A 24,210-nucleotide genomic window follows, 5' to 3' on the forward strand; every position below is an offset into this window, starting at 1 on the left:
CTGAATTTGATACCATTGCTCTAAAAAATGGGTAGGATTTCAACAGGTGAATAGGAAACAGTGATTGGTACTAATGTTCCAGAGATAGAGAGCCATGTGAGTCAAGGCAGGAAGGCAGAAGAGTACAGTTCTTAAGGCAGCGGAGTACCTGGAGAGAGAAGGCTGCTGTGGAAGCTTGTTTTAAAAACAGAAACTACTATAACCTTAAGGTCACAAGATCTTTAAAACATTTTTTAATGTGTATACTGCTGCTCTCTTTGTACTCACTCAGGGATTCTCAAAGGTCTTAGGAACACTTGTAGTTTTGTATTACTGTATGTTTATACTATTGTACAGTTTGTACTTTGGTTTTAGTATGAATTAATCAATTATTTAATCAAAAAACACATTGCCTCTTTGCTGTTAATTTAGTTGGACTCTTTTCCATCAGTTCTAGTGTTTTTCCACACTGCTTTCCCTCCTCCCTCATTAGCATATGATTGATATGATTCCTTAAAAAGGAAAAAAAGAAAACAAAAACTTATCATCCTCTTAATGCAATTTAAGATAACATTAGTGTTCAAGTGATGTCCAGTGGTCTCCTTGGTTTATTCTGTGCTGTTCAGACACCATGTAGAATATTATGCTCTACTCTTCCTGGTGTCACATTTTAGCATTGACAGATTGGCCCCTGACCAGAGAGTGGGAGACTTGGGATAAAGACTAGGATTCAAAATCATGTCATCAAAGGATAGATCAAAGGAATCGTGGATATTTAGCCTAGAAAAGAAAACACAAAGGAGAAATGGAACATAATTGCTCTATTCAAATATATGAAGGTCTGTCATGGGGAAAGGGGGGAAGATTTAATCCCTGTGGCTGCAAAGAAAAGTTACAAGGAGATAGATTTCAGGTTAACATAAGAAGATCTTTTTAATTATTAAAAGCTACTCAACAATGGGATGCTTCATCTAGACTAGGAATTAGAAAACCTGGCATTTCCAATCAGTTCTATTACTTAGTGATCATGTCACCTTTCACTTTAAAAAACACTCATGTTAATGTGTACTTTCTGAATATATTCAAATTAGGGATCCAAAATTGAAACGCCTAGAGAGGCAGTGTTGCATAATGGAAAGAGCCCATCAGAATACTGACTCCCTTGTAGGGCTCAGTTTCTTCATCTGCAAAATAAGAGGAATATTGACCTGTTTCCCTCATAGAGTTGTTGTAAAGAATGTGTGAAAGCTTGTGGAAAACTGTAAATCTCTACAAAAATGGGATATTTCATCATTTTTATTACCACTGAATCTGGTAACAATGTTTTTAAAACCCTGCCTTCTGTCTTGGAATCAATATTTGTTCTAAGGTAGAAAAGTGGTAAAATCTCCACAAGTGGAATTAAGCGACTTGCCCATGGTCATATAGCTAGGAAGTGTCTGAGGCCAAATTTGAACCCAGCACCTCCAATCTCCAGGCCTAGCTCTATTCATTGAGTCACTTAGCTGCCTCTTCTGGTAACTCTTTAGTACCAATGTAGGGGAAAATGATTTAGAAAATTGGTCCTTAGATTGCAAGCCGTCAAAGAGAACTGATTTTTCTTGTATAGAATTTTGAGTGTATTCTGTACTCTTAGGTGGAAAGCAGTTTTATTGTCCATATGTTCAGTTTCTTATTTCTGCCCATGCCTATGTGCAAATGGTCAGTATTTTAGGTTTTTGAGATTTATCTGGTTCTCTAAGAGGATAAGTGACTTACCTCCCAGGGTGAGAATGTGTTAGAGGCAAGCAAGACTTGAAACCTAGGTTTTCCTAACTCCAAGGTAGATCCTCTATTATGCCACAATCTCCTCTTCCACCTGTTTCCCTTTGGAGATATTCGGGCGGGGTACCAATGGTTTGACTTCTATCTTCTTGGTAGATTGAAAGGTTTCAATCTTCCTCTCATTTGTGTTAATACCATGTTCATCAACTTTATTGTCATAATATGTTTATTTTTTTCTTCAAGAACTAATAAGCCTCAGAAAACAAAAAGGTTTGTGATGACTTATAAATACATCTCATGGAATGTCCTTAGAGTTCGACAGGGTTGCCTTCCTTTGAAGATGAGATTACTAAAGCCTAGAAAGGGAGAGGCATTCGGCAGAAGTCTGGTGGATTCTTCCCAATGCATTACCCTACCTGTGATTGCATAAAAGCTTAAATTCTGAGTTACAACCCCTCCTCCTCATTACCTTTTATTAGCTGAGAAATAATCAGATCCCCAGAGGAGAGAGAGCTCTCAATACTCCTTGGCTAGTCTGCAGTGCTGGAGCTACTTGGGAAATATTTATAACTATTAATAAATCAAAGGACTATAGAGTGAATGCTAGGCAAAGTAGGAAGGAAATCAATCTATCCCCAGGAAAAGCCTCCCTCTTTCCTCTTCACCCCCACCATTTATCTTCTTCTGACACTCTCCAGACCCTGACTCCTCACTCCACCCTGTTCTGTTGGGATATATATAGTAGTAGTCTCTCGGTAACTGAGGATGACAATTGTCTTTGTGCGTTTTTGTGCACAAAGACACTTGTGCATGAAGATTCAAGTGGAAAAGTCAATGCACAGAGACAGTCCCACTCTCTTGGTGTTGGAAGCCTGGGTCCATTGGCACGAAAAGTCGTTACACCTGGAGACTTCCTCAGCTGCATTGGATGGCCGTGTTGTCTTTTGTGCTCCAACACGGCTAAGCACTCCACAGTGCTTTGCTGCATCACCATCTCAGCCATTGAATTTTGCCTAATAGCTTTGGTTTTCTGGACTCTGTGTGTGTTTTTTAACCCCTTACTTTCCATCTTAGAATCAATACTGTGTATTGATTCCAAGGCAGAAGAGCCGTAAGGGCTAGGCAATTGGGGTTAAGTGACTTGCCCAGGGTCACCCAGCTAGGAGGTGTCTGTGGCCAAATTTGAACCCAGGACCTCCCATCTCTAGACTTGACTCTCAACCCACTGAGCCACCTAGCTGCCCCCCTTTTTTAAATAAAAAACTTTTTTGACTGTATTTTAGTGGGAGTGAGGGAGTCTTTGATCTGTAAAGAGAGAAGTAAACCTTGTTGAGTGCAGGAGAACTTTAGGTTTCTATTTAAATTTCTTTAGGTGTGCTGGGTATTGGTAGACACCACAGAACCCATAATCCAGTTTCCTTCATTTTACAAAGAGCCCTCATTTGCTTTTAAAGGTACTTTGTATCCTTCCAAATCAGATTGAATTTGCTGCTAGCTTCTCTGCTGACACTTCTAATTGCATTAGAGGGCATTAGTCTGTCTTACCTTGAGGTGTTATGAATGATTATCTATTTGATTCTTTTTCATTGTAATAATGAGACTATTAGCCTAGGCCTGGAGGTAATGAACCTTCTCCATGCTAGCTTTGCTTTAAAAGCAAATGTCCCAAGGCCCTCTATAGCAGCCCCCTTTGACAATCAGCCACCTGTGATTTCCTAGACCAAATTTCACATGTGTGTATATGTATTTAATATATGTATGTGCATATATGCTTGTATGTACAGGAAGGACAAGAAAGAAGGAGGACAGACCAAGGGACGGAAAAGGTGAGAGAGAGACAGAGGCAGAGACAGAGAGAGTGTGAGAGAGACAATGCTTATTTTTTAAGTCAAAATAACAGCAGTGCAGAACTCCATGAAAAGAGGATCTCAACCAACTCAGGAATACACCTTGATCTAGCTTTCTCTCTAAGAAAAGGACAGCCAGTTTAGCAATCACCTTGTTAGCTGTTGTTCTATCCCATTAATGAGTTGTCTGAAGAATCTTTCTTATTCTGGATAAACACTGCTGTTGAATGTTTCTCTAAATGTATGAACTTCACTGAAAACCTTAGCTAAGTAAACCCCCCTAGACTGTAGGAGCAATTCTAAATTCTTATGGGACATGATCTATATGACAAAATCACAAACACTTCTATCAATCAAAAGTTTATTAAGAGCCTACTATATGCCAAATGTAGTGCTAGACACTACAATTACAAAGTCAAAAGCGATATAGTCTCAGCCATCAAGAAACTTATAAGTCAAAGTCAGGAGGACATTTTTGTTTTTGTTTTTCTTAAAAGGGAAAAACTTCAAAAGCCCCGATTATCTGGGAGTTAAATCTCAAAGGATCTCATCTCTGGGAGCATGAGGAATTATATTTTTTTCCTATTCAATAAAACAAATATTCTGAAAATTTTGTAAAGTTTATTCTCCATTCCCCCATTAAGAGAAAATAATTTGGAAATGTTAATATCTTTGTGCTAAAGAATATTCTTTTCCCATCCTCATTCAACTCTTCCCACTTTGAGTTCCCAATAAACTTCATAGCTTAATATAGAATCTGGAACAAAATACATGAAATATCTGTGATTTTGTCAGTCTGAGAGACTCCTCCTATGGGAATTCATTACACTAATACAGGTGATAACCCCTCTCTGACTTAACTGGCAAGTCCTACGGTATTGCCAGAAGCAGAAAAGGATTAAGTAGTTTAATGCTGGTTCACACAGCCAGTGTCAAAGGTGGCACTTGAATCCACATCTTCATGATTAAACCTATCATAATCTGGGTGACTTTGGGCAAATAATCTATTATCTCTACACTTTAGTTCCTTCATCTATAAAATGAAAGGCTTGAATTAACTGATCTCCAAGGTCTCTTCCAGTTTTAAACCTATTTTACTATGATAAATTCCATCCTTGCCCTGTAACATATTGTTTCTATATCTACTTCTTACATACTCAGACCTCAGGTTTGCAGGTACCCAAAATAGGTACTCAGTGTTTGTTTTGATTTATTGGCTACAAGTCAGATGGGAAACACCCAAACTGATCCAAAAGGATTAAGGCCATTATTGTTCTGTATTGAGGGAGTGTAATGATGCCCATTTTCTGCTGGGGAAGATTTGAAAATGATCCGAAGTGGTTGCCACAGATCTTTGAAGCTACAGGTCAAGAGTGTTTCTCCAGGCCTAGCTTTCTTTGTTAGAGTTCTTTAAATGAAAGAAGATGAGGGAGTGTCTGTGAGATTCACTGAGCTACCTACCTTTAAAATTCAGTCAAGATTTTTTATGACTGAGACCAAACAATATAGGCTGTAATGCCAGTTTACACTGGAAGATGGCACCATTCCCCAACAAATGGAATTCTGCTTTCAATCCTGAACATACTGTGCTTGCCAGAATCACATTCATAATTAAGCAAGAAATTGCTTAGTTTTGTTTATCTGAGTGGATAGTCTCCAGCCCCCTGCCCGCATGTACATGCAGAGAATTGTGCCAATGTAATTTTAAAAATTTCATTAAAATCCCATTTGTGTCAGGGTTCTGTCATCCAATTGTACTAGGCTTATTTGGCCATAAGTTTGGAAAGGGTAATAGAGACACCAAGGAGGATTATTCCTTTGCCTTGAATTCTTAAGAGCAGATGGAACAACATGTTCCTACGGGTCCATTGATTTCTCCAGAGCCAACCATAGAACTTCTATATGTAGAGAGCATTAGCTACGTTCAGCCACAGAATTAATCTTTAATCTCTCAGGTTTGGAGTATTTTAATGGTAACCTGAATATAAAAGAAAGAATAAACCAGGGATGGTTACAAGGTTATCTTCACTAGCAACATGATTGGAAAACCTTGATCTAAGGCCTTAGGGAGATCAGCAAATCAGCTCAAATTTGGGTTCATTCATAAATTTTAAAATGTTATTAACAGGGATTTCTGAAGGCATAAGGACAGCTGCTTCTGTGGAAACAGAGGCAAATGAGGTAAGCTCAAGACTCTGTAGACTATAGGACAAGAGAAAGGAATATATGTGTGTATGTGTATATGCACACACACACACAATATACCTTACAAGGTGACTCCATGAAAAATATTCTCAATACCATGCACTTACTAGGAGGCATAACCAGGCAAAACAAGGTTTTGTTGGCATGGATAAGGACTTTAGGACTCCCAGGTTTCTTTCCCTTTTAGAATCACATATTCCTTTGCTCACCTTGGGTTTCTCAACAATACAAATGGCCAAACTGCAGAGAGGAAGGAATTGAAAGGGTTGGCACTGAATCCCAGAATACCACAGTTGGAAAATGCCTTAGAGACCATCAATTCAAGCCCCCTCATTTCACAGATGTGGAAACTGAGGCCCAGAGAGCAAGAGACTAGTCTAAATTCAAAGGAAAAGTTGATGGCAGAGCCCTAACTGAAATTCAGATGTTATGGGGTCACCAGATACACACAGTCCTTTTTTGCATTCAGCTGGGACTCAGTTTGACTGTGTCATGGCGTTTGTGAGCTGGGATGGGAAGGAGGGAGGTGCAAATCCAAACCAAACTCTTGGATCCGGTTTGCAGGGTTGAGGGCAGAGTTTAACGATGGGCCACAGATTCAAAACAGTTTTCTTGGCATTGGCTGACAAAGAACTTCTAAGGTTAGAGATGCAGCAACCTTGCCCACACACAACGCCTCCCTGTGCAGCACGTGGAGGGGACAGGCTAAACCTAGTCAAGATATCTGGAAAGATCCAGCTTTCAATGTATCTCTTGCTTTCTAACAGTCAGAAATGGATCTAGTCCCATCCTGAGCTCCTTTCTCCCTTGGGAGAAATGGGGGGGGGGGGGGACGGGAACTATCTATTGAAAAAGAGGGGCTAGAAACCTGTTAGGGTAGGATGTCTTTTGTTTACGGAGCAGGTGGTAATTGGGCGATGTCAGCTGGAGGTGGCTGAGCCTGCAGCCCACACTAGAAACAGGAGATGGGAAAGGAGCCAAGACAGGCGAAAAAAGAAAGGAAAGAAAATGGAGAGGGAGGAAAGACGAGGGGAAGGAAATATATGTGAAGGGAAAGAGGGAGGAGACACTGAGAGAAAGATTTTTGAAGCAGGCCAGGGTAGTGACACTGGCCCAGATAAACCTCATTTCTAATTCCACCCAGTTTAGCAACAGACACTTGTAGGTCTCCGTTCCAACCACCAGAGGGAAGCAAAGAGCAACAACAAGAGAAAGGAGAGGAAAAATCCACCCATTTTGACATCAGATTGCGTTTTTCTACACCAATCCCCAGGTCCCCGCCTCTCTTTCCTTTCCATCCTCCCTCCACCCCTTCTCCCCTATTCAGCCCGCCCCTTAGTCAGTTTCAGGCATGCCAATTCCCAGCACCTGGGAGACGTCTGGGTGGCTGAAAGCGGGATCTTGAAAAAAAGGGGGGGAAGGAATATCTCCAAACCCCCTCCCCTCTCTGGTCCCTTCAACCCCAGTCCTTTTCCCTATCCTCACTCCAGGCTAGGGCTCCAGTGGCCGGCTTTATAGCCGCACCCCGCCCTCCCTTGTCTTTCTCCCTCCCTCCCTCCCTGCTCACCGGCCCCAGTCCACCCCTGCCTTTTCTCGGTCGGTCTCTGCAGGCTGAGCGCTTCGCCCACCCCCCATACACTGGCCAAAGCGGGGAGACCTCGCTTCAGTACTCTCCGTCCCGCGGTGCGGTGCCTGACTGGAGAATCTTTTGGCTAAAGGGGGGGTGGGGGGAGCAAAAGAGGGAGGGAAGGTGGGAGAGTGAGCCGGAGGGGCAGGAGCGGAGAGCAAAGGCAGAGCATCCTCTGAGCTGGGCACGATGTCCAAGGGGCGAGTGGCGTCGCTGGAGCGGTGGCAGGTAGAGGAAGCGCCGGAGCGCAGCGCGCTGCTCCAAGCCACTTCTTCAGAATGAAGGCTGGTTGGAGGAGGCGACTAGAGCCGCGATGTCGGTGCCGCTGCTCAAGATTGGGGTTGTGCTGAGCACCATGGCCATGATCACCAACTGGATGTCTCAAACACTGCCCTCGCTGGTGGGGCTCAACACCACCAAGTTGACCGCGGCCAGTGGGGGGACGCTGGATAGGAGCACCGGTGTAAGTGCCCCCCCCCCCCCAGTCCCTGAACCTCCAGGGGCCTCCTCTTCAGACTAGGAGAGTAAGGGGGCACGGTTGCTTGGGCTCCCTCTTCTTCCAGACTGTATCCCTAGGCGGTGGGATGGGTGTGAAATTACAAAGGATAGATGGGGTCTGGGTAGAAGCGTAGGAATAGTGAGGAAAGGTTTTCGGGGTGGGGGAGATTCAAACACTTTGGAGATGTGGTGACATTCCGAAAGGCACTGCTCCTTTACTTTCCTAGGGACTCGTTTGTTTAATTTCTGTTTGCCCCCTGTGCTTCAGATGCTTATAATGGTTTGGCGCCTTTTTTCGCTCTGCAAAGCCTTAGCCTAGGGTCCCCAGTTGGGGCGGAGGCGGGGGTTGCGGCGTGAAATCCCAGCGACTTTGAGTTTTCATTAAAATAGATTAATTTTTGTGCGTCGAACTGCAGCCTTGCTTTGAATAGAGGTCGGGGCCTGGGCCGCCGAGACTGGAAGGACAAGATAAGGGCAGGGGCCAGGGAGGGGACGGGGTTCAGGTAACTGGGGGAGGGGGCTAGCAGAAGTCTAGGAATGAAGACCAGCACTGCTCTTTGCCCCAGCTTTGTGTTCGAGTGTAAATGATGCTTTCCCCTCTAAGCCCCAGCTGGGGGGGGGGGGGTCTTTTTTTCCTCTTGCATAACAACACATTCTACACAAGTTGGGAAGTGACGGCCCTGGGGTCTTTCTAAGGGGCGGGGTGGAGCAGAAGGGCTGGGGGAAGAGATGGAAGGACTTCACAGAGCTGGCAATGGGGTGTTGGGGAGATGTGGAGAGAATCAGGAAAATAAACCTCTGCCCCCACTATACACACCCCATCGGCCCACTCCTGCTTCTACTAGCAGATGGCAAAGATGGAAATCCTTGGTTCTTTAATTAAAAGCAGGGTGCAGCTGTTCCTCTCTGGGGGGCAGTCCCTCAAATTCCCAGGAATCGTGGCCAAAGTGAAAGACTCAGTTCCCCTTCATCTGACAGTCTTAAGACTTTATGAATATATTAAATCATCACATGAAGGTTTATTTTCCAGAGGGTAAAATAATGCACATAGAAAATGTCAGATCTGGAAGGGATCTTTAGAGGTCTTTCAGGGCAATTGTGGGAAGGAATAAAAACGATAATGGTGAGGTAAAACTAGAGGCAGATTTTTCTAGAACATCTTGAGGTAGTCCCTCTCCTCACTTCTTTTTAAAGAAACGACCCCCCCCATTTACTTCAAAGGAGAAGCTGAAGGGCACCCTTCTTCATTGCTTAGGGTTTCCTTCTCTAAGGTGCTACATTTAAGTATCTTATTTGCTTCAATAAGAATCACATTGTTTCCTTTAAGGACTGCCTTATATCTTTAGGGGTTTTTTTATTTTTATTTTTATAGCTGCTTGAGTTAAGCATGACTACAACTACGTGCATTGGTGGTGCAGATTTCAGGGTGGAAAACTACAAATTAATTCCCAGATGAACTGAGACTAGTGGAAATCTATCCATATGCATGCCCCCATAATAGTAGAGTAAAATTCTGGGTAAGCTATAATCAATCACTTGGCCTGAGAGCTGCACAGAGGAGGTATGATCTGAGAACAGTTTGGGATTCTAGCTTAAAGAGCCTGTCTCCCTTCCCTCACCAGAAAAACTGCCCAAATCTGAAAGATTGCCTCTGTCGTTAGCCCTGTGGGCTTCCCAGTTTGCTATCTGGCAGACACTGTGGCATGGCTTGGGATAGCACTGTGAAAAATTCTGTCCAACTTGTTAAAAACCCACAAAACAATTTTCAGGTTAAAGGGAGAGGAAAAGAGACAGAAAGAAAAGGGGGGGGGGGAGTCAAATGCTAAGTGTTTTCTCCAAAGCAGTAATTACCTTGCTTCAGGACCTTGGAAGAGCACTAAGGCTCTCATTGATTACAGCTCAACTAATGGGATGCTGGGTACTTTGCTATTACTGCAATTGCACTCCATCCATTTAAGTGTCAAGGAGAAATGGAGCCAGTGTCCCTAATAGCCAGGTATCCCCTGCTAGCTTTTATGAGGGAAGGGGACACAAGTTCTGATTTCTGATTGCTATTCCTACAGAATGTCAACCACACATTACATTTTCTTTTCTCCCCATCTTTGTGCCATGACTCTCTCCCTTCCCCCCACAAATAACACACACACACACACACACACACACACACACACACACATGCACACACTATTCTTAATCTCTTGCCATAACAGATCAAGTAGAAAATTCCACATTTTCTAAAAACCTTTCAACCAACCTTGCATTTGAAAAAAGTGAAATTTGTCTTTATTGTATTTACTGAGGTCCAGTATAATTCTTAACATTTGTATTCTTATCTTTTTGTTTCTTTCCATTCTATTGGAATAGAATCTGGGGTGGAAGTAGGGAAAGGGGGGTTCTTTATATTTCCATTTGGATTGAATGAATATATTCCCTTTGTAGTTCATGAATCATTGGATGGCTGCCTTAGATTGTCTCTTTTTCTTTCTTCCTCTCTGCCCCTGCTCCATGTCCTGACTTACTGGTGCCCAGGTGTTGCCTACCAACCCAGAGGAAAGCTGGCAAGTGTACAGCTCAGCCCAGGACAGTGAGGGACGGTGTATATGTACAGTGGTGGCTCCCCAGCAGACTATGTGCTCCCGTGATGCCAGGACAAAACAGCTGAGGCAGCTATTAGAAAAGGTAAGCTGTGGTTGGGTGGGTGGGTGGATGGGGAGAATGCATGGTTGTGTGCATCTGTGTTGTAGTGCAGAGATCTGACAAGGATTAGTTCAGGATCCTAAGCCCTCGTGTTATACTCATTCTCATTCTCTTAGCTATCTGTTGATTGATCGAATGAATGAATGAACAAATGACATGATGTTATATGATGTGATGAGTTTTCATGAGACTTGTGTTTGTCAATTTCAAGTGGGTAACCTTGAGATAGTAGTTGGACAGTTTCATCAAGCCCAGTTCCCTTTTCTTTGAGTTCAGTCACAATCAAGATGATCAAGTAAAAATCCCAGACCAGCAGGGTAGGGAAGCAGAATTTTCTGTTTTTTTCTCTTTCACGCTGACATCCATTTGATTAGTTTTTCATAATCTACAGTCTAAGGACATCAAAAGATTCTCATTAAAATACATAACTGTGAGATCAAGTATAGACACAGGAAAATCATTTCATTGAAGAAATCCTATTTTTTTTTCTGAATGTGCTGACATTCTGATTTAACCTAATTGGGATCTTCAGAGTATATAATTTCCCTTGCTGTTGAAAAGCTGCGTTTGGGTGATGGACTGGGCTGGATGTTTGCCACTGATTATGTCTTTCTGGTAAAGCGGTGTATTAAGTCATCCCAGTGAAACTGGGGCTTAGGAATCACTTAGTCTGTGGTTATTAATATATCACTCTAAAGAACTGAAATTGGACTCCTATCACCAGTAGCCTAAGAAATAGCATTATAGCCTTTCACAGTGATCTTGATGTGACCATTCAAAGACCTTCAACCTTTTGTCTTTTGGGAAGATTAAATTTCTCCACTACCACCACCCCATTGTCCCAGGAAAAGAATATTTGGTATGTTTGATATAGTACCTTCCAGGATGATATTCTTCCTGCTTAAGCTAAGACTTCCTCTTCATCATCTCAGTTTGAAGTCAAGATACAAGTGAAGTATTCAGACCATATAAGCCAATACATTTCAAGGCTGGCCCAGTGTCATTAACTGACTTGTCTATGGTAAAACAGGCCCAGTGGAGATGTATATCAAATATATTACCCATACCACTACAACACAGATGTTCCACTTTCTTTTTCCTTCCTTCCTTCCTTCCTTCCTTCCTTCCTTCCTTCCTTCCTTCCTTCCTTCCTTCCTTCCTTCCTTCCTTCCTTCCTTCCTTCCTTCCTTCCTTCCTTCCTTCCTTCCTTCCTTCCTTCCTTCTCTCCTTCCTTCCCTATCTTCTGTCTTAGACTCAATACTAAGAATCGGTTCCAAGGCAAAAGAAAGGTAAAGACTAGGCAATCAGGGTTCACTGATTTGCCCAGTCTCATAGCAGAAAGTGTCTGAAACTAGATTTGAACTCAATCTCTCCCATCTCCAGGCCTGACTCTCTCTGTCTACTGAACCACCTTGCTACCTGTTCATTTCCTTTTTTTTTTGATAGACTCATAATTTTTCAAACTGAAGAAATTTCAGAGATTCTAACTCATTCATTTTAGGCAAATCCTCCCAGTAGGTGAATAATGAAGTCTGGCAAATAAGAATCAGTAGGACTGAACTATGAATCTAATTACATTCTATTCAACAATTCAACAAGCATTTATTATGTGTAAGACACTATGCTACTCTATAGTGATAGAAAGATTAAAATAAAAAAGAACCTAGCCTAGCACAGTGCCCAAACTGCACCCTCATACTGCATATGAGCCATCCTCTTACCCCAGACAGGGGAGGGAGGAATCACTCCCATTGGGCTGCTAGGCAGAGGGGTGGGTGATGGAAGAAGTGTCCTCAGGTGCAGTGGAGAGTGGCCCCTCTGGCACACATGCCATAGGTTTGACAACCCAGGCCTAGCACTTACCATTCTCTTCTGCTTTGGAAAAGATTCTTAATATGGATTCCAAGACAGAAGATAAGGGTTTTAAATAATAATAATAATAATAATAATAATAATTTTTAAAAGAAAGAAAAGATCAATTAATGTTTCTCTTGTTACTTTTCTGAGCTTTTGTTTCCTAACCTGTAAAATGGGGAGAGGTAAGAATAAATAGTCTCTGAAATCCCTTCTAACTCTAATAGCTATGATTCTTTTAATTACTGCAGCTTCCTGCCTCTCAAGTGAGCAGAGTAAACTTTTTCCCCCTGAGTGGTCAGAAAGTAGCCTGTTTGGGTTAAAAAATATGTCATACCTGGTGGCACAGAGGACAAAGTACTGGGCCTGGACTCAGGATGACTTGAGTTCAACTCTAATTTCAGACAGTTAGCAGCTGTGTTACCCTGAGCAAGTCTCTTCAATTCTATTTGCCTCAGTTTCCTCATCTGAAAAATGGGGATGATAATAGCAACTGTCTCCTAGAGTTATTGTGAGGATAAAATGGGATAACAATTGTAAAGTGCTTAGCACAGTGCCTGGCACATGGAAAGCACTATATAAATGTTAGGTGTTATTAGTAATTATTATTACACTTTATTTAATAAACAAGTTTTTTAAAATTTAGAATAAAGTAAAATGTACTTTGCACTAAAATGGCACTGATTATCAGTGAATTTTTCTTTTTTCTTTTCTTTTGTTCTTTTTTGTAACCCCTACCTTCTATCTTGGAATTCATCCTGAACATTGATTCCAATGCCGAAAAAGCTATAAGACCTAGGTAATTGGTGTTAAGTGACTTGCCAAGGGTCACATAGCTAGGAAATTTCTGAGGTCAGATTTGAAACCATGACTTCACATCTCCAGGCCTGGTTCTCTATCTGCTGAAGTGCCAAGATATCTGAGATTTTTCTTTAGCTTTTCAGAAGAGATACCTGTACCTTTAGCCATTGTTTTGAACATGACAACACTGTACGATGTGTGAAATTGCCAGTTGGTAGAGTTTTGGTTTAGGGAATGTAGAAAAGGAGATAATTCAGATACTTGGCACTCACCAACTATTAAGGGAAGGAGAACAGAATCTACCTGGCTTTCTGATTAGCAGAAGTATGCTGTTAAGAAGACCAAGGTCATGGGTTGATCACCAGTTAGCTTTGACTTATGCAAAGTCAAATTCTACATGCTGACTACCAGTTATCTTATAGCTATATCATTTGCCACAAGGGATGCTAAGAGAGTGTGGATGACAACGCATTTCAGTCTTCCTGCTATATTGGACACAACTCCAATTCAATTCAATCTAACAATTCTTTATTAAGTGCCTCCTCTGAGCAAAGCATTATGCTATACCCTGGAGTTACAAAGACAAAAATATAATGATTTCTGGCCTCAAAGAGCTTAAATTTACTGGGAGATTTTATGGGAGAGGGGAGGGGAATCAGCATATGTATACACAAATGTTTATCTAGCAAAGATCTTACTCATAAATGTCATTAGTAAAAGCTTGGCATTCAGAGACTAGCACGATCCATTAAGAGGACCTGGTCAAAACATAAGATACCATAGTTGTAGAGTAGAATGAGGAAGAGTGATATCTGCGAAAAGAAACTCCTAGACTGCGGTATTTTGGGGAATAGACAATTGGATCACAAAAGTGAGCTAATCTTTATTTGTAGAATACATCAAACCTTTCAAAAGCTTTTTTATTTGATTTGTGCAAATATATTCAAGAAGGTATTATCTTAGTCAGATCCATCATATTCTCCTCTGACTTTCTGGTAGCTTAGAAGGCATCTGGGTCTAAGTTACTGCCTATTATCCTTTAGTCTGGTGCCTTCAAACTAGTTTGTTTTTTTTAAATCCTTACCTTCCATCTTAGAACCTGTGATCTCACATTTTATTTTAGAGACAATAGGGAGTCACTGAAATTTGAGTAGGGAAATGATAGGATCGCACTTGTCCTAAAAGAAAATCACTTTGAGAGCAGTGTGGAGGGTAGATTGAAATCTGAAAAAAAAATGAGACAAGAATACCAATTAAGAGGCTATTGAAATAATCTAACAAAGAGGTGAAAAGTGCCTAAGTTAAGGTGGTGGTTGTGTGAGGAAAGAAAAGGAGAAGAAGGAATGCAAATCTCTTTCTTGCCAATATTTCAAGGAGCTCATTTTCATTGTGTACAAGGATATTTGATAAGATGATTCCATAGGGTTTTTGTGAGGGCAAATGAGATCTGTATGTCATTACTATAGTAGCTGGTAATGGGATAGTTTCGTCCCCAAAGAGTTCAACTCTATAGAGAAATGGGTAATGAGGGAGAACTTAACTTCCTCTTTCTGTGTTTCTAGAGGGATAGGATTTCATATAATTTAAAACTGGAAGGAACCCTAGAGATCATGTTGCTTAACCCCTTATTTTTCTTCTCCCAGCTGTTGGTCTCTTCCCTTCCAAAATGATATCTCTTCTCTCATTGTAGACTCCTAGTTATATGTATTTATGTACAATGTTGTCTCTTTCTTTAGAATGTAAACTCCTTTAAGCTAGGCATTTTTTAAACTTTTTTCTTTTTATCTCAGTGCTTAAAACATAGTAAGAGCTTAATTAATAAATCTATTGATTGATTATCTACTGTTACCCAAATAATAAGTAGCAAAGCTAGGATTTGAACTTAGGTCATCAGATTCCAAATTCAGTGTCCTTTTGTCCTGTAAGATAGTTAGAAACATCTGAAGACTATTAATTCCCCACAGCTTGCAGCATGGGAATGATCTTTGAATCATGGTGAGATGTTAGAGGCTAAGACTTAATGAGGCCAATCAGAAGCCTGCAACTCCTAATGTTCTTGTCTCCTGAGCCTCCCCAGATCATAGAAACATAGATCTAGAGCTGGAAAAGTTGTTAGAGGCTATTGAGTTCAACCTTTTTATTTACAAATGAGAAAACTGAGAACTTTAGTCATATAGCTGGTAAATGTCTGAAGTGGGGTTTAATAGCAGGTCTTCCTGACTCCTAATCTAGCAATCCATTCAGTATTCCATTTCCCCTTTTGGCTAAGCTTACATCAAGGTTATTTTGAAAGGGAAAATCAATCTCAATTTTTTGGTGTGTAACTTGTGTATTATTCAGTTTTAAGGGACATAACCTGTTTCTTTTGGGTTTTTCTCTTTGAAATTTTTCCTTTCTATAAAGGAGTGGATATTTTTTAATTTTTCTTGGGGACTTGCAGCTGGCAGAAAGGAGTAAAAGTGCTTTCTTGGGCCCCTTTCTTACCTCCTGGAATTTTACCCATGTTTACATTTTCTTCTCTTTCTATAGAGAAGACTACAGATGGACAGAGGGAACAGATGGATATTCTTTCTCAGCTGAGCTTGGTGCAGTTGGGGGGGGGGAGCCCTCTACCCCTCGACCTCCCTGTCTTTATTTGACTTCTGGAAATATTAAAGGCCAGTAGTCAGCTGTCCATTTCCTCAGTGCAGATTATCTGAGCTCATATTTAATCCAAGATAACCTCCATGACTCATCTTCTTTCCCCTTCAACTAGCAAGAGGAATGCATGCTAAATTTGATAAAGAACACATAGGTGGGGGGGGGGGGGGGAGAAGCAGTCTCAATGAAAAGGTCTATCTGACCTCTGAATGATATATATCATTCACCTAACTTATCATATATTACCAAGATAGAGAGATAAAATGGTATAGGGGCAAATGTCCTGGACCAGTCAGGAGGCCTTGGGTTTTCAGCCTGGCACTGCTATTAATGAGAGGTAAGTCCTTTAACTCTCTGAGCTTCTGTTTTCCCAGCAGTAAAACAGAAACAATGATGATTACCTTGCCCAGCTTTCTGGGTCATTGTGAGGATCAGATGAGACAGTGGAAGATGAAAATGCTTTGGAAATGTTAAAGCATTATATAAACAGGAGGGATTGCTGTAAGCTTTTAGAAGGGTACAGTAGCCTAGTTGTTACACATTTGTGAATCCTCTACTGAGCAACTGGCACAGCGCTCACTGAGGTGGAAGATACCAACATAGAATACTATTCTTTTGTCCCTGCCTTCAGTCTAGTTGGATTTAGTCATGAAGATGACAACTGGCATTTGTATAGGGCTTAAAAGGATGTGATATTATATATAATATCACCTTTGTTCTGTCTCAGTACCCTCTAAAGTAGGTACAGTTATCCTCCCTATTTTAAAGAGGAAGAAATTAAGACTGACTGAGTTGAAGTGGCTTACCCGGGCCATAATAGTCAGTGTCCTAGGCAGTGTTTGAACTCAGATCTTCATGCCTGCCAAATCCAGCAGTCACCACACTATGTTTAGTCTGAGAGGTACGGACAACCAGTGTGGTAGGAGTTCCAAAGTAAAGTTTCTAGGGTATAATTATATGCCATTATCATTTAAGAGTCAGTATCATGCACTGGACTGAGGGATGGGATCAAATCCCATCTCTGATACTGGATATGTAACCAAGCGGCATGTCACTTAGCCCCTAGGTGCCTTAGAGAACTCCCTAGGAGCCATCTTCTAAGTCACAGATCAGTTGCTTTTTATATGTGTGGAGAGCTGACACACACTGGGAATTTCTCATGCTGATGAGACATAGATCCTCCACATATATGCTTAGGAATATGCTTTCAATGGACAAAAACGAAAAATCTCAAGGTTTTGGAAGACAGAAAGAAGTTCAGTGAAATAATTATTCTGCCTTAATGCAAGTGAGCTACTGACATTTTTAAGAGACAAAGAACCTCTTTTCTAGCAAGAGTAAAACCTCATTTCTCCTTTGTAGTCTCCTGACAGAAATCTTAAATGATGAAGCAGGTTTGCACTTATGATTTACCATTCAGCTTTGCCAGCAGCCAGTCCACTCCTGATCCAGGCTTTTAACCATCTTACGTGTATCCCTGAGACCAGGGTTCTATTATCCAATGGGCGAATTTTGTTTTGATTCATGATTTTTATTTATTTTCTCGAGGATGAGGGAAAGCTCTGAATCCTCCCCCCAAGGTGGTCATTTGCTTTCATTCTAGGGCTCCATTCATCCATCTAGCAAACATTTCTAGGACACCTATTGTGTGCAAAGCACTTTGCAAAGCCCTCGGGTAGACCCCATTCCAGTCCTCCAGGGACTTAATTTAATAGAGAGAAGGCACAAATGATTATGATATGCAGTAGTCTGAGATGAGTGCTATATGAGGAGAAAAACATTTTATAGGAGTTCAGAGGAAGGAATGATCTTTCCTAGTTGAAGGAGATGAGGGAAAACTTACAAGAAAGATACCATTCAAATTGGCCCTGGAAGAATGTGTTAGAGGTTTATTCAGCCTAAGAGAATGCTAGAACTTGCTTGAAGGGAATCTTGAAAATCATTTACAGATAAACTTAGTGAAGTTCAGAGAGTATGTCTCTTACTAACAAGCAGTCAATGAAAGTGTAAGAACTTCTGACTCTAAGCTTTCTCTACTATACCATATTACCTTTAGGATAATTTTTCTCAGTGAAGATGCTGAGATCATTTATAATTCTAAAATAGCTGAGTTAAAAGGGGGGCATAGAACTTGCTGGTCAACAAAACAAAAATATGTCTGCTTCGGGAAAAATAGTCATGGAGAAAAGGTAGAAAGAAGTCCTCATCACCATCATTCCAAAGTAATGTGAACAGAATTTGGCTAAAAAAGTCAAGTATGCAAAACAGATTCTCTTGTCCAGAAAAGGCCATGCATTTGCCATTGACCTGGAAATATTTGCTTGTTTTCCTTGAGCCAAGAGCTTGATTGTTTTTCATGCACTGAGGCAAAGAAGAGAAGATGGAGGGAAAGAAACTATAAGCACTGTCACTGGCCATGGGCAAGAGGCCTAAGGCAGAAAAAACTTTGGCCTCCGAAGGGGTTGCATCTTTAAGCTCAGTACAGATCATAAAAGAGCATTTGGCAAATGGTTTGCCATTATGAAGGCATCTTTCTTGGTAATTGGATGAGATTCTGGCAGAATGATCCAACCGCTGTTTTAGCAATCCCAGACTTAATTTTGACTCCACACAGCCTGGAAGAGAATCTCACACATGTGCCAGTTTCCTGAAAATAAATGTGTTAGCAAGTGGCTGCAGGAAAACTGTTTTTCTTTTAAGCTCCCTGGAATCCTGTTTAATATTAAAGTTCCATCTTGAGGCTAGGCTAGATGTGGATCTGCCTATAAAGGTATAATGCAGCAATTCCTCATTTGCCTGGGTGATAGATTCTTGACTTTATGTTGCAAGTGTGCATGTTTGCGGAGTAGTCATGTGCCTATGATACTTTGCTCCATGATAGATGCTGTGCAGGATGTGAGGGTGGGGGTGGGGAAAGGAGATGGTGGTGGTGAAGAATCCTGATACGTAAACAGTGAAGACATCCTCTTTTTCCTTGCTTCTTCATCCTGCACTTAAGCAATCAATGTCTGCAGTGAAATTCTCAGTGTACATTAAAAAGATAAACAGGATTTGTACCTGGAGAAAATACATTCCACAACACTATTCATCTTTGTAAGATATTTATGTTTGCCAAGCTGGATTATTTCCTACAGAATAAACAAACAAATAAATAAATAAGCAAACACAAATCTATTGCATGCATCAGACTAATCAAAGAGGAAATGGAGGCCTTTTTATTTTACAATTGACTATTACGTCTATTTGCATTCTTGATCATTGGATTATTTTCCCAAGCATGACAGACCAAAATGTTTACAAAACCAATTTGAGGTGTTTTCCAAGTTCTTGGTTATAACAATTTCAGATGTGTGTGATTAGCTAGTAAATAATGCATGTACTGCTCATCCTCTTAGTTTGTTGACTGAGTGGAAAAGGTCATTGTCATATGTTATAAAGCCAATGATTCTTCCTGGCCACCATTACAGCTCTTTTCTTGGACCTTTTGCCTTTTCGACAGGTGCAAAACATGTCTCAATCAATAGAGGTATTGGACAGGCGAACCCAGAGAGATTTACAGTATGTGGAGAAGATGGAAAACCAGATGAAAGGGTTGGAGTCCAAATTCAAGCAAGTGGAAGAGAGTCACAAGCAACATCTGGCTAGGCAGTTTAAGGTGTGTGTTTCCAACTCTTTCTCCCAGCGCTCTGCTTGTTCTTTCTGTCTTGCTTTTCCTTCTTTGCTCTAGAAAGAGAGAATGGTTGTGGGGAGGAAGGAATATGAGAAAGTGACCCAGAAAAGAGCCTTCCAAGCCATGTGAGAGTTTAGGTAGAAGAGGTTCAGATTTTGACCTTCTCATCCCTGGTCAGCTTGGGGAAACAATAAAATGGGTGACCTTAACCAGGAGCCCTTGATATATATTCACTGGATGACCACCTGATTCAAATCTAGTCTGGAATGGGAAGATTTTCACAACTGAACTGTTCTACTTATGGGGTATTATAGCTCAGGGTAAAAACTTGATCTTTAGTTATCACTCCTCTTTAGGTGACTCACTTTCATAAAGAAGGGAGCTGAAGGGATTACTTTAATTGATGATTCCACTCAGGATGACTATAATGTAGCAAAGATTTTAATGCCTGACCTAATTTAGGCTTGACAGGGTATATTGTAGCTTTGCAGAGAGCAGAGAGGAATTATTATTCCACAGGGTAATCGGGAAAGCTCTTTCCTATTTTCATAGGTAAGTGGTACCTTGTCACCAGATAGCTCTGGATTGGGAATTATTTTCCAATCATTCTGAGCTATTTAGCTTTCAACATTATTTAAAATGAGAAATACATATATTGCATATGTAAAATGAGAAATATCATATATACCTTAAGCAAAGTATATATGTGCCTTAATTTTAATCAAAGAGTCCACATTTAAAGGGAGAGCTTTTTTTTGGTGGTCATTTTTGATTGAAAATTGCTTGTGTGTTCTATCTGTTTCTGTCACACACACCCCTCCCCGCCCCCCTGTGTGTTGCTGTATTTCTTGGATTCCTTTTCCTTTCTGCAACCCCTGCATGAAGCAAGAAATAACTCTCTAAAAAGCTGCATGTTGAATAGATGGAATGACCAGATAATTAAAGAATAAATCTGTGTAACCAATAAAATAATATTGGGCCTGATCCTGCTGAGAAATGAGTAGGTTCTTTTTGGAGGTAAATGAACTTTTTTGAGGTCTCTGGCATGTTATTTATTTAGACTGGAAGCAAGATGGAACTCTATTGACCTGATTGACCAGTGAGAGTTTATGCACCTGCCAAAAAGAGAAGAGTACTTTCTTCTTAGGCATAGGATCAGGCTCATTAAATGCATGTGTATTTATAGCAAATTTGGCCAGAGAAAAACATCTTCCTCTTAGCTGCTGTCTCAGAACATGATCATTTTTGCTTTAAACTCTTGGGGCCATAAGGCTATTGTGATGGTGGGTCTTGGGGAAGACAGATAATTACCACTATCTTTTTAGCATGCATAAATAGCTTTTAAAAATATGAGCCTAAATGTTGTGAGGACATTCTAAATAACTGTGACAGCAGGTTGCTTCTGCTAACTCCAGCATTTAAAATGTGAGTTTCTTCTATTATTACCATAAGAATATCTGTTTATTAATGGCTGTGTAAGAAAGGCAGGCTAGTGGGCTAGCTCCTCAACAGTATTTCATTTTCTTGCTTACAGGACTAACTTAAAAGAGTTTTTTCAATGCCGCAGTGACTGAAGAAGCAGTTCACTCCCATGTAACCATGAAAGAGAGCCAGAGAGCTTTTTGCACCATGCATTTTATTATTATTTTCAATAATTAGCACCATATCATTAAGGAATCTTGAATCCAACTGAATTCTTCCTTTTGCATGTGACTGTAGATGCATTTCATGAATAGTTTGAACCCTTGTCAATGCATTTTTTTGAAAAAGAAAAAAAAAAGAACTTTGTGTATGTGATCTAAAGCATGTAACCCTAAGATGTTGCATTTAAAACTGACAATAAAGACCTTTCCCAAATATGTTGGTGTTCTGTAGACTGTTTTAATATGTTCTCTCTAATTCATCATTTGGACCAGAAATGAAAATAAAATAAAATAAAATGGGGAATATTCACATTTGCACTCACATAGGGAGAAGCCAGGACAAGTCAGGGTGTTACAAATTTTTGCACGCATCGCACTGAACCAAGCTTATTTTAACCTTGCAGGCAATAAAAACGAAAATGGATGAACTTAGGCCTTTGATACCAGTGTTGGAAGAGTACAAAGCCGATGCCAAATTGGTATTGCAGTTTAAAGAGGAGGTCCAGAATCTGACGTCAGTGCTTAACGAGCTGCAAGAGGAGATTGGCGCCTATGACTACGATGAACTTCAGAGCAGAGTGTCAAATCTTGAAGAAAGGCTCCGTGCATGCATGCAAAAATTAGGTAGGCTCAGAACCCCGGTGGGACAGGCTCACCCTCACCTATGTATAGTGTATTGCATAGCTAGAGGTAGTGCTGAAATGGATAGCTCCCTGCTGGCTTTAGCAAAGCCAATGGAGTTCTTACCATCATGCAAACCACCATTATCTTCCCAAGGCCATCTTCCCCAGAGAGTGAAATATGGTAACCACTCATTGACTTTCAGTTTCCGAATATTATGGCAAGCCTAGTGCACAGATGTTAGTGCAGTCTCTAGTTAGTTATACACCTTCTAGAAAGAAGAATAAGGGCATAATGCTGCATGTTATTTGACAGTCTATGTATAAAAGAGATGGGCCTAGAAAGTATAATGTTAACACAAAAGAAGGGAGGTATACCACTTACTGACTCTAGTTTTTCCAATTTGAGAACCAATTTTAGTCATCTTTCTCAAAAAGAATGAATCATCATTTGGTTATGAAGAATACCAGGGAACATTCAATTTTATTTTAGGAAAATAGGAAGTTTCCATCTCTTGCAGGAGGAGATGGACCATCTGAAAAAGTTTAGATGAGGATGACAGAAATATGAAAGAAAAAAAGATTTTTTCCACTATTTCCAAGAAGTCTTCCCAAAATTAGCGGACTGGATTTCATTCTTTCTTCTGATTGAACACCCACTTGCATTATTGACTTTCCAGTTGAGTGCTTTAATACCATCTTGGCAAGTTAACTGCTGAAATCACCTTTAAGTAGCACATATAAAATTCCAATAGATTTCTTAGGGAAGTCTTAGTCTTAGTAAATATTAGATATGTCCTACTTATGAACTCATCATGATAAGTTGCTTGTTCATTTTTATTCCCTATATTTTAGGGGTCCCCTTTAAAATGAAGCTTCCTTTAGGATTTTAATTAGCTTCCTTATCTTTTAATGCAATCAGTTAGGCTGTTCCTACTCCAATACCCCACTTAGTGGCTAAATATACCCAGAGGAAACATTTCATTTTGGAATATTTCTGGACACTTAAACTCAATGGTGAAGAAAGTAGAGATGAAAAAAATACTGTCTCATGTGCAGGCACTTATTTCCATATCCCTTTTATTTATCCATTTTTAAAAGCCCATATGCTAAAGACAGAAGATACTTTTGATAGAAAAACCACAATATTTTCCGTTCACTGGTACTGAACAGGTTATAAAATCTGCAGGTTTTTCCTTTTTTCTAATTTTTATAATATGTTGATCATCTTATCTTTGAAAAAAATAAGTGCATTGGTATTATAAAAGAGCTATAACAAATGTCTTGTGTAGTGTAGTGAAAAAGAAAGTCCTGGCCCAGAAGTCAGGAGACTTGGATTCCATTTCCAAATTTATTATTAAATAACTGAGTTGCTTTTGGACAAGTGATTCTCTGGACAGTATACTTTTCCCCATCAGTAAAACAAAGGAGTTAAGCTTTCCCCATCAGTAAAACAAAATGACCTCAAAGATCAACCTATGGTTCTTATAATTCTATAGTCATATTTGAAATAAGGAATTCTGGGTCATACCCAGGGGTATAGTCTTCAGGCTTTCCACTGGAGAAAGAAATTACTACTGTGACTTCATGTCCCTTTGTAGAATCCACTTTATTAACCTCCTCATAAAAATCATCTTTAGGCTTACATTTCTGTCTCTTTCTTAGCTTTTGAGAAATAAGGATTTTGGTTTTTTTCTTTCACAAGTGGTGGTTTTCTACTTTTTTGCCATTTTAGCTGTGAAGGAGGCAAATTTGGGGAACATAAACCCCTCAAATGCCCTAGAAACACAATGACCAACACAAATAGAGAATGGCAGAATAAAAGTTGCAGATGGTGAAAATGTAAGGACTTTTCCAACTTGGGAAAATGTCCCTCTCAGGATGATGCATGCCTGTTCCATCTGTGCTGGGACCTATTTTTAGACATTCATGTGAATATATTTTGTGCTTTAAGATCTTGGGACTCCCACGTGCTTACCCATGGACTGCTGAAAGGATTGGTTTAGGGGAAAAAAGAGAGGATGAACCTATGGTGTTTAACCCTTCAGGCTATAGCAGTACACATAAATATCTACATTTAATAATCCCACCGTGAAATCTCTTAGAATGAATTTTAAAATAGTGCTGAAAAGTACAGATAATACAAACATGTGGCCTATGCTGTTCTGGAAAATCTGATGAAACATACATGAAACAGTAGAAAGAGCAATAAATTTGGAGGGTGAGGGCCTAGTTTCAAATCCCAAGTCTGCTACTATGGGCAAGTTGCTTGACTTCTCTGGATCTCAATTTATTCATCTTTAAAATGGAATATGTGAGAACTAAATGATTTTTGAGACCCCTTCCAGCTCTAAAGATAGAATCC

General features: G+C 40.3%; 1 protein-coding gene across 4 annotated transcripts in view; it reads left to right on the plus strand.

The window, feature by feature from the left end:
- The window catches only part of OLFM1 (olfactomedin 1), a 240,516-nt gene that overhangs the window by 10,649 nt on the left and 205,657 nt on the right, over positions 1 to 24,210 (plus strand). For 2 of the 4 annotated variants that reach the window (XR_008915365.1, XM_001366037.5), the window contains exons 2-4: positions 10,450 to 10,599; positions 19,412 to 19,567; positions 21,630 to 21,849. Coding sequence is in view for 3 of the 4 variants with exons in the window: in XM_001366037.5 (XP_001366074.1) it covers positions 10,450 to 10,599; positions 19,412 to 19,567; positions 21,630 to 21,849 (526 nt within the window). In the remaining variant the exon portion in view is untranslated. Of the gene's footprint in view, positions 1 to 6,950; positions 7,886 to 10,449; positions 10,600 to 19,411; positions 19,568 to 21,116; positions 21,442 to 21,629; positions 21,850 to 24,210 lie in introns of those variants that run through there. The other 2 variants (XM_001365914.5, XM_007475264.3) reach the window with 2 other exon arrangements.

Source organism: Monodelphis domestica, chromosome 1 (genome assembly GCF_027887165.1).
Source record: "Monodelphis domestica isolate mMonDom1 chromosome 1, mMonDom1.pri, whole genome shotgun sequence".
Taxonomy (NCBI): Eukaryota; Metazoa; Chordata; class Mammalia; order Didelphimorphia; family Didelphidae; genus Monodelphis; species Monodelphis domestica.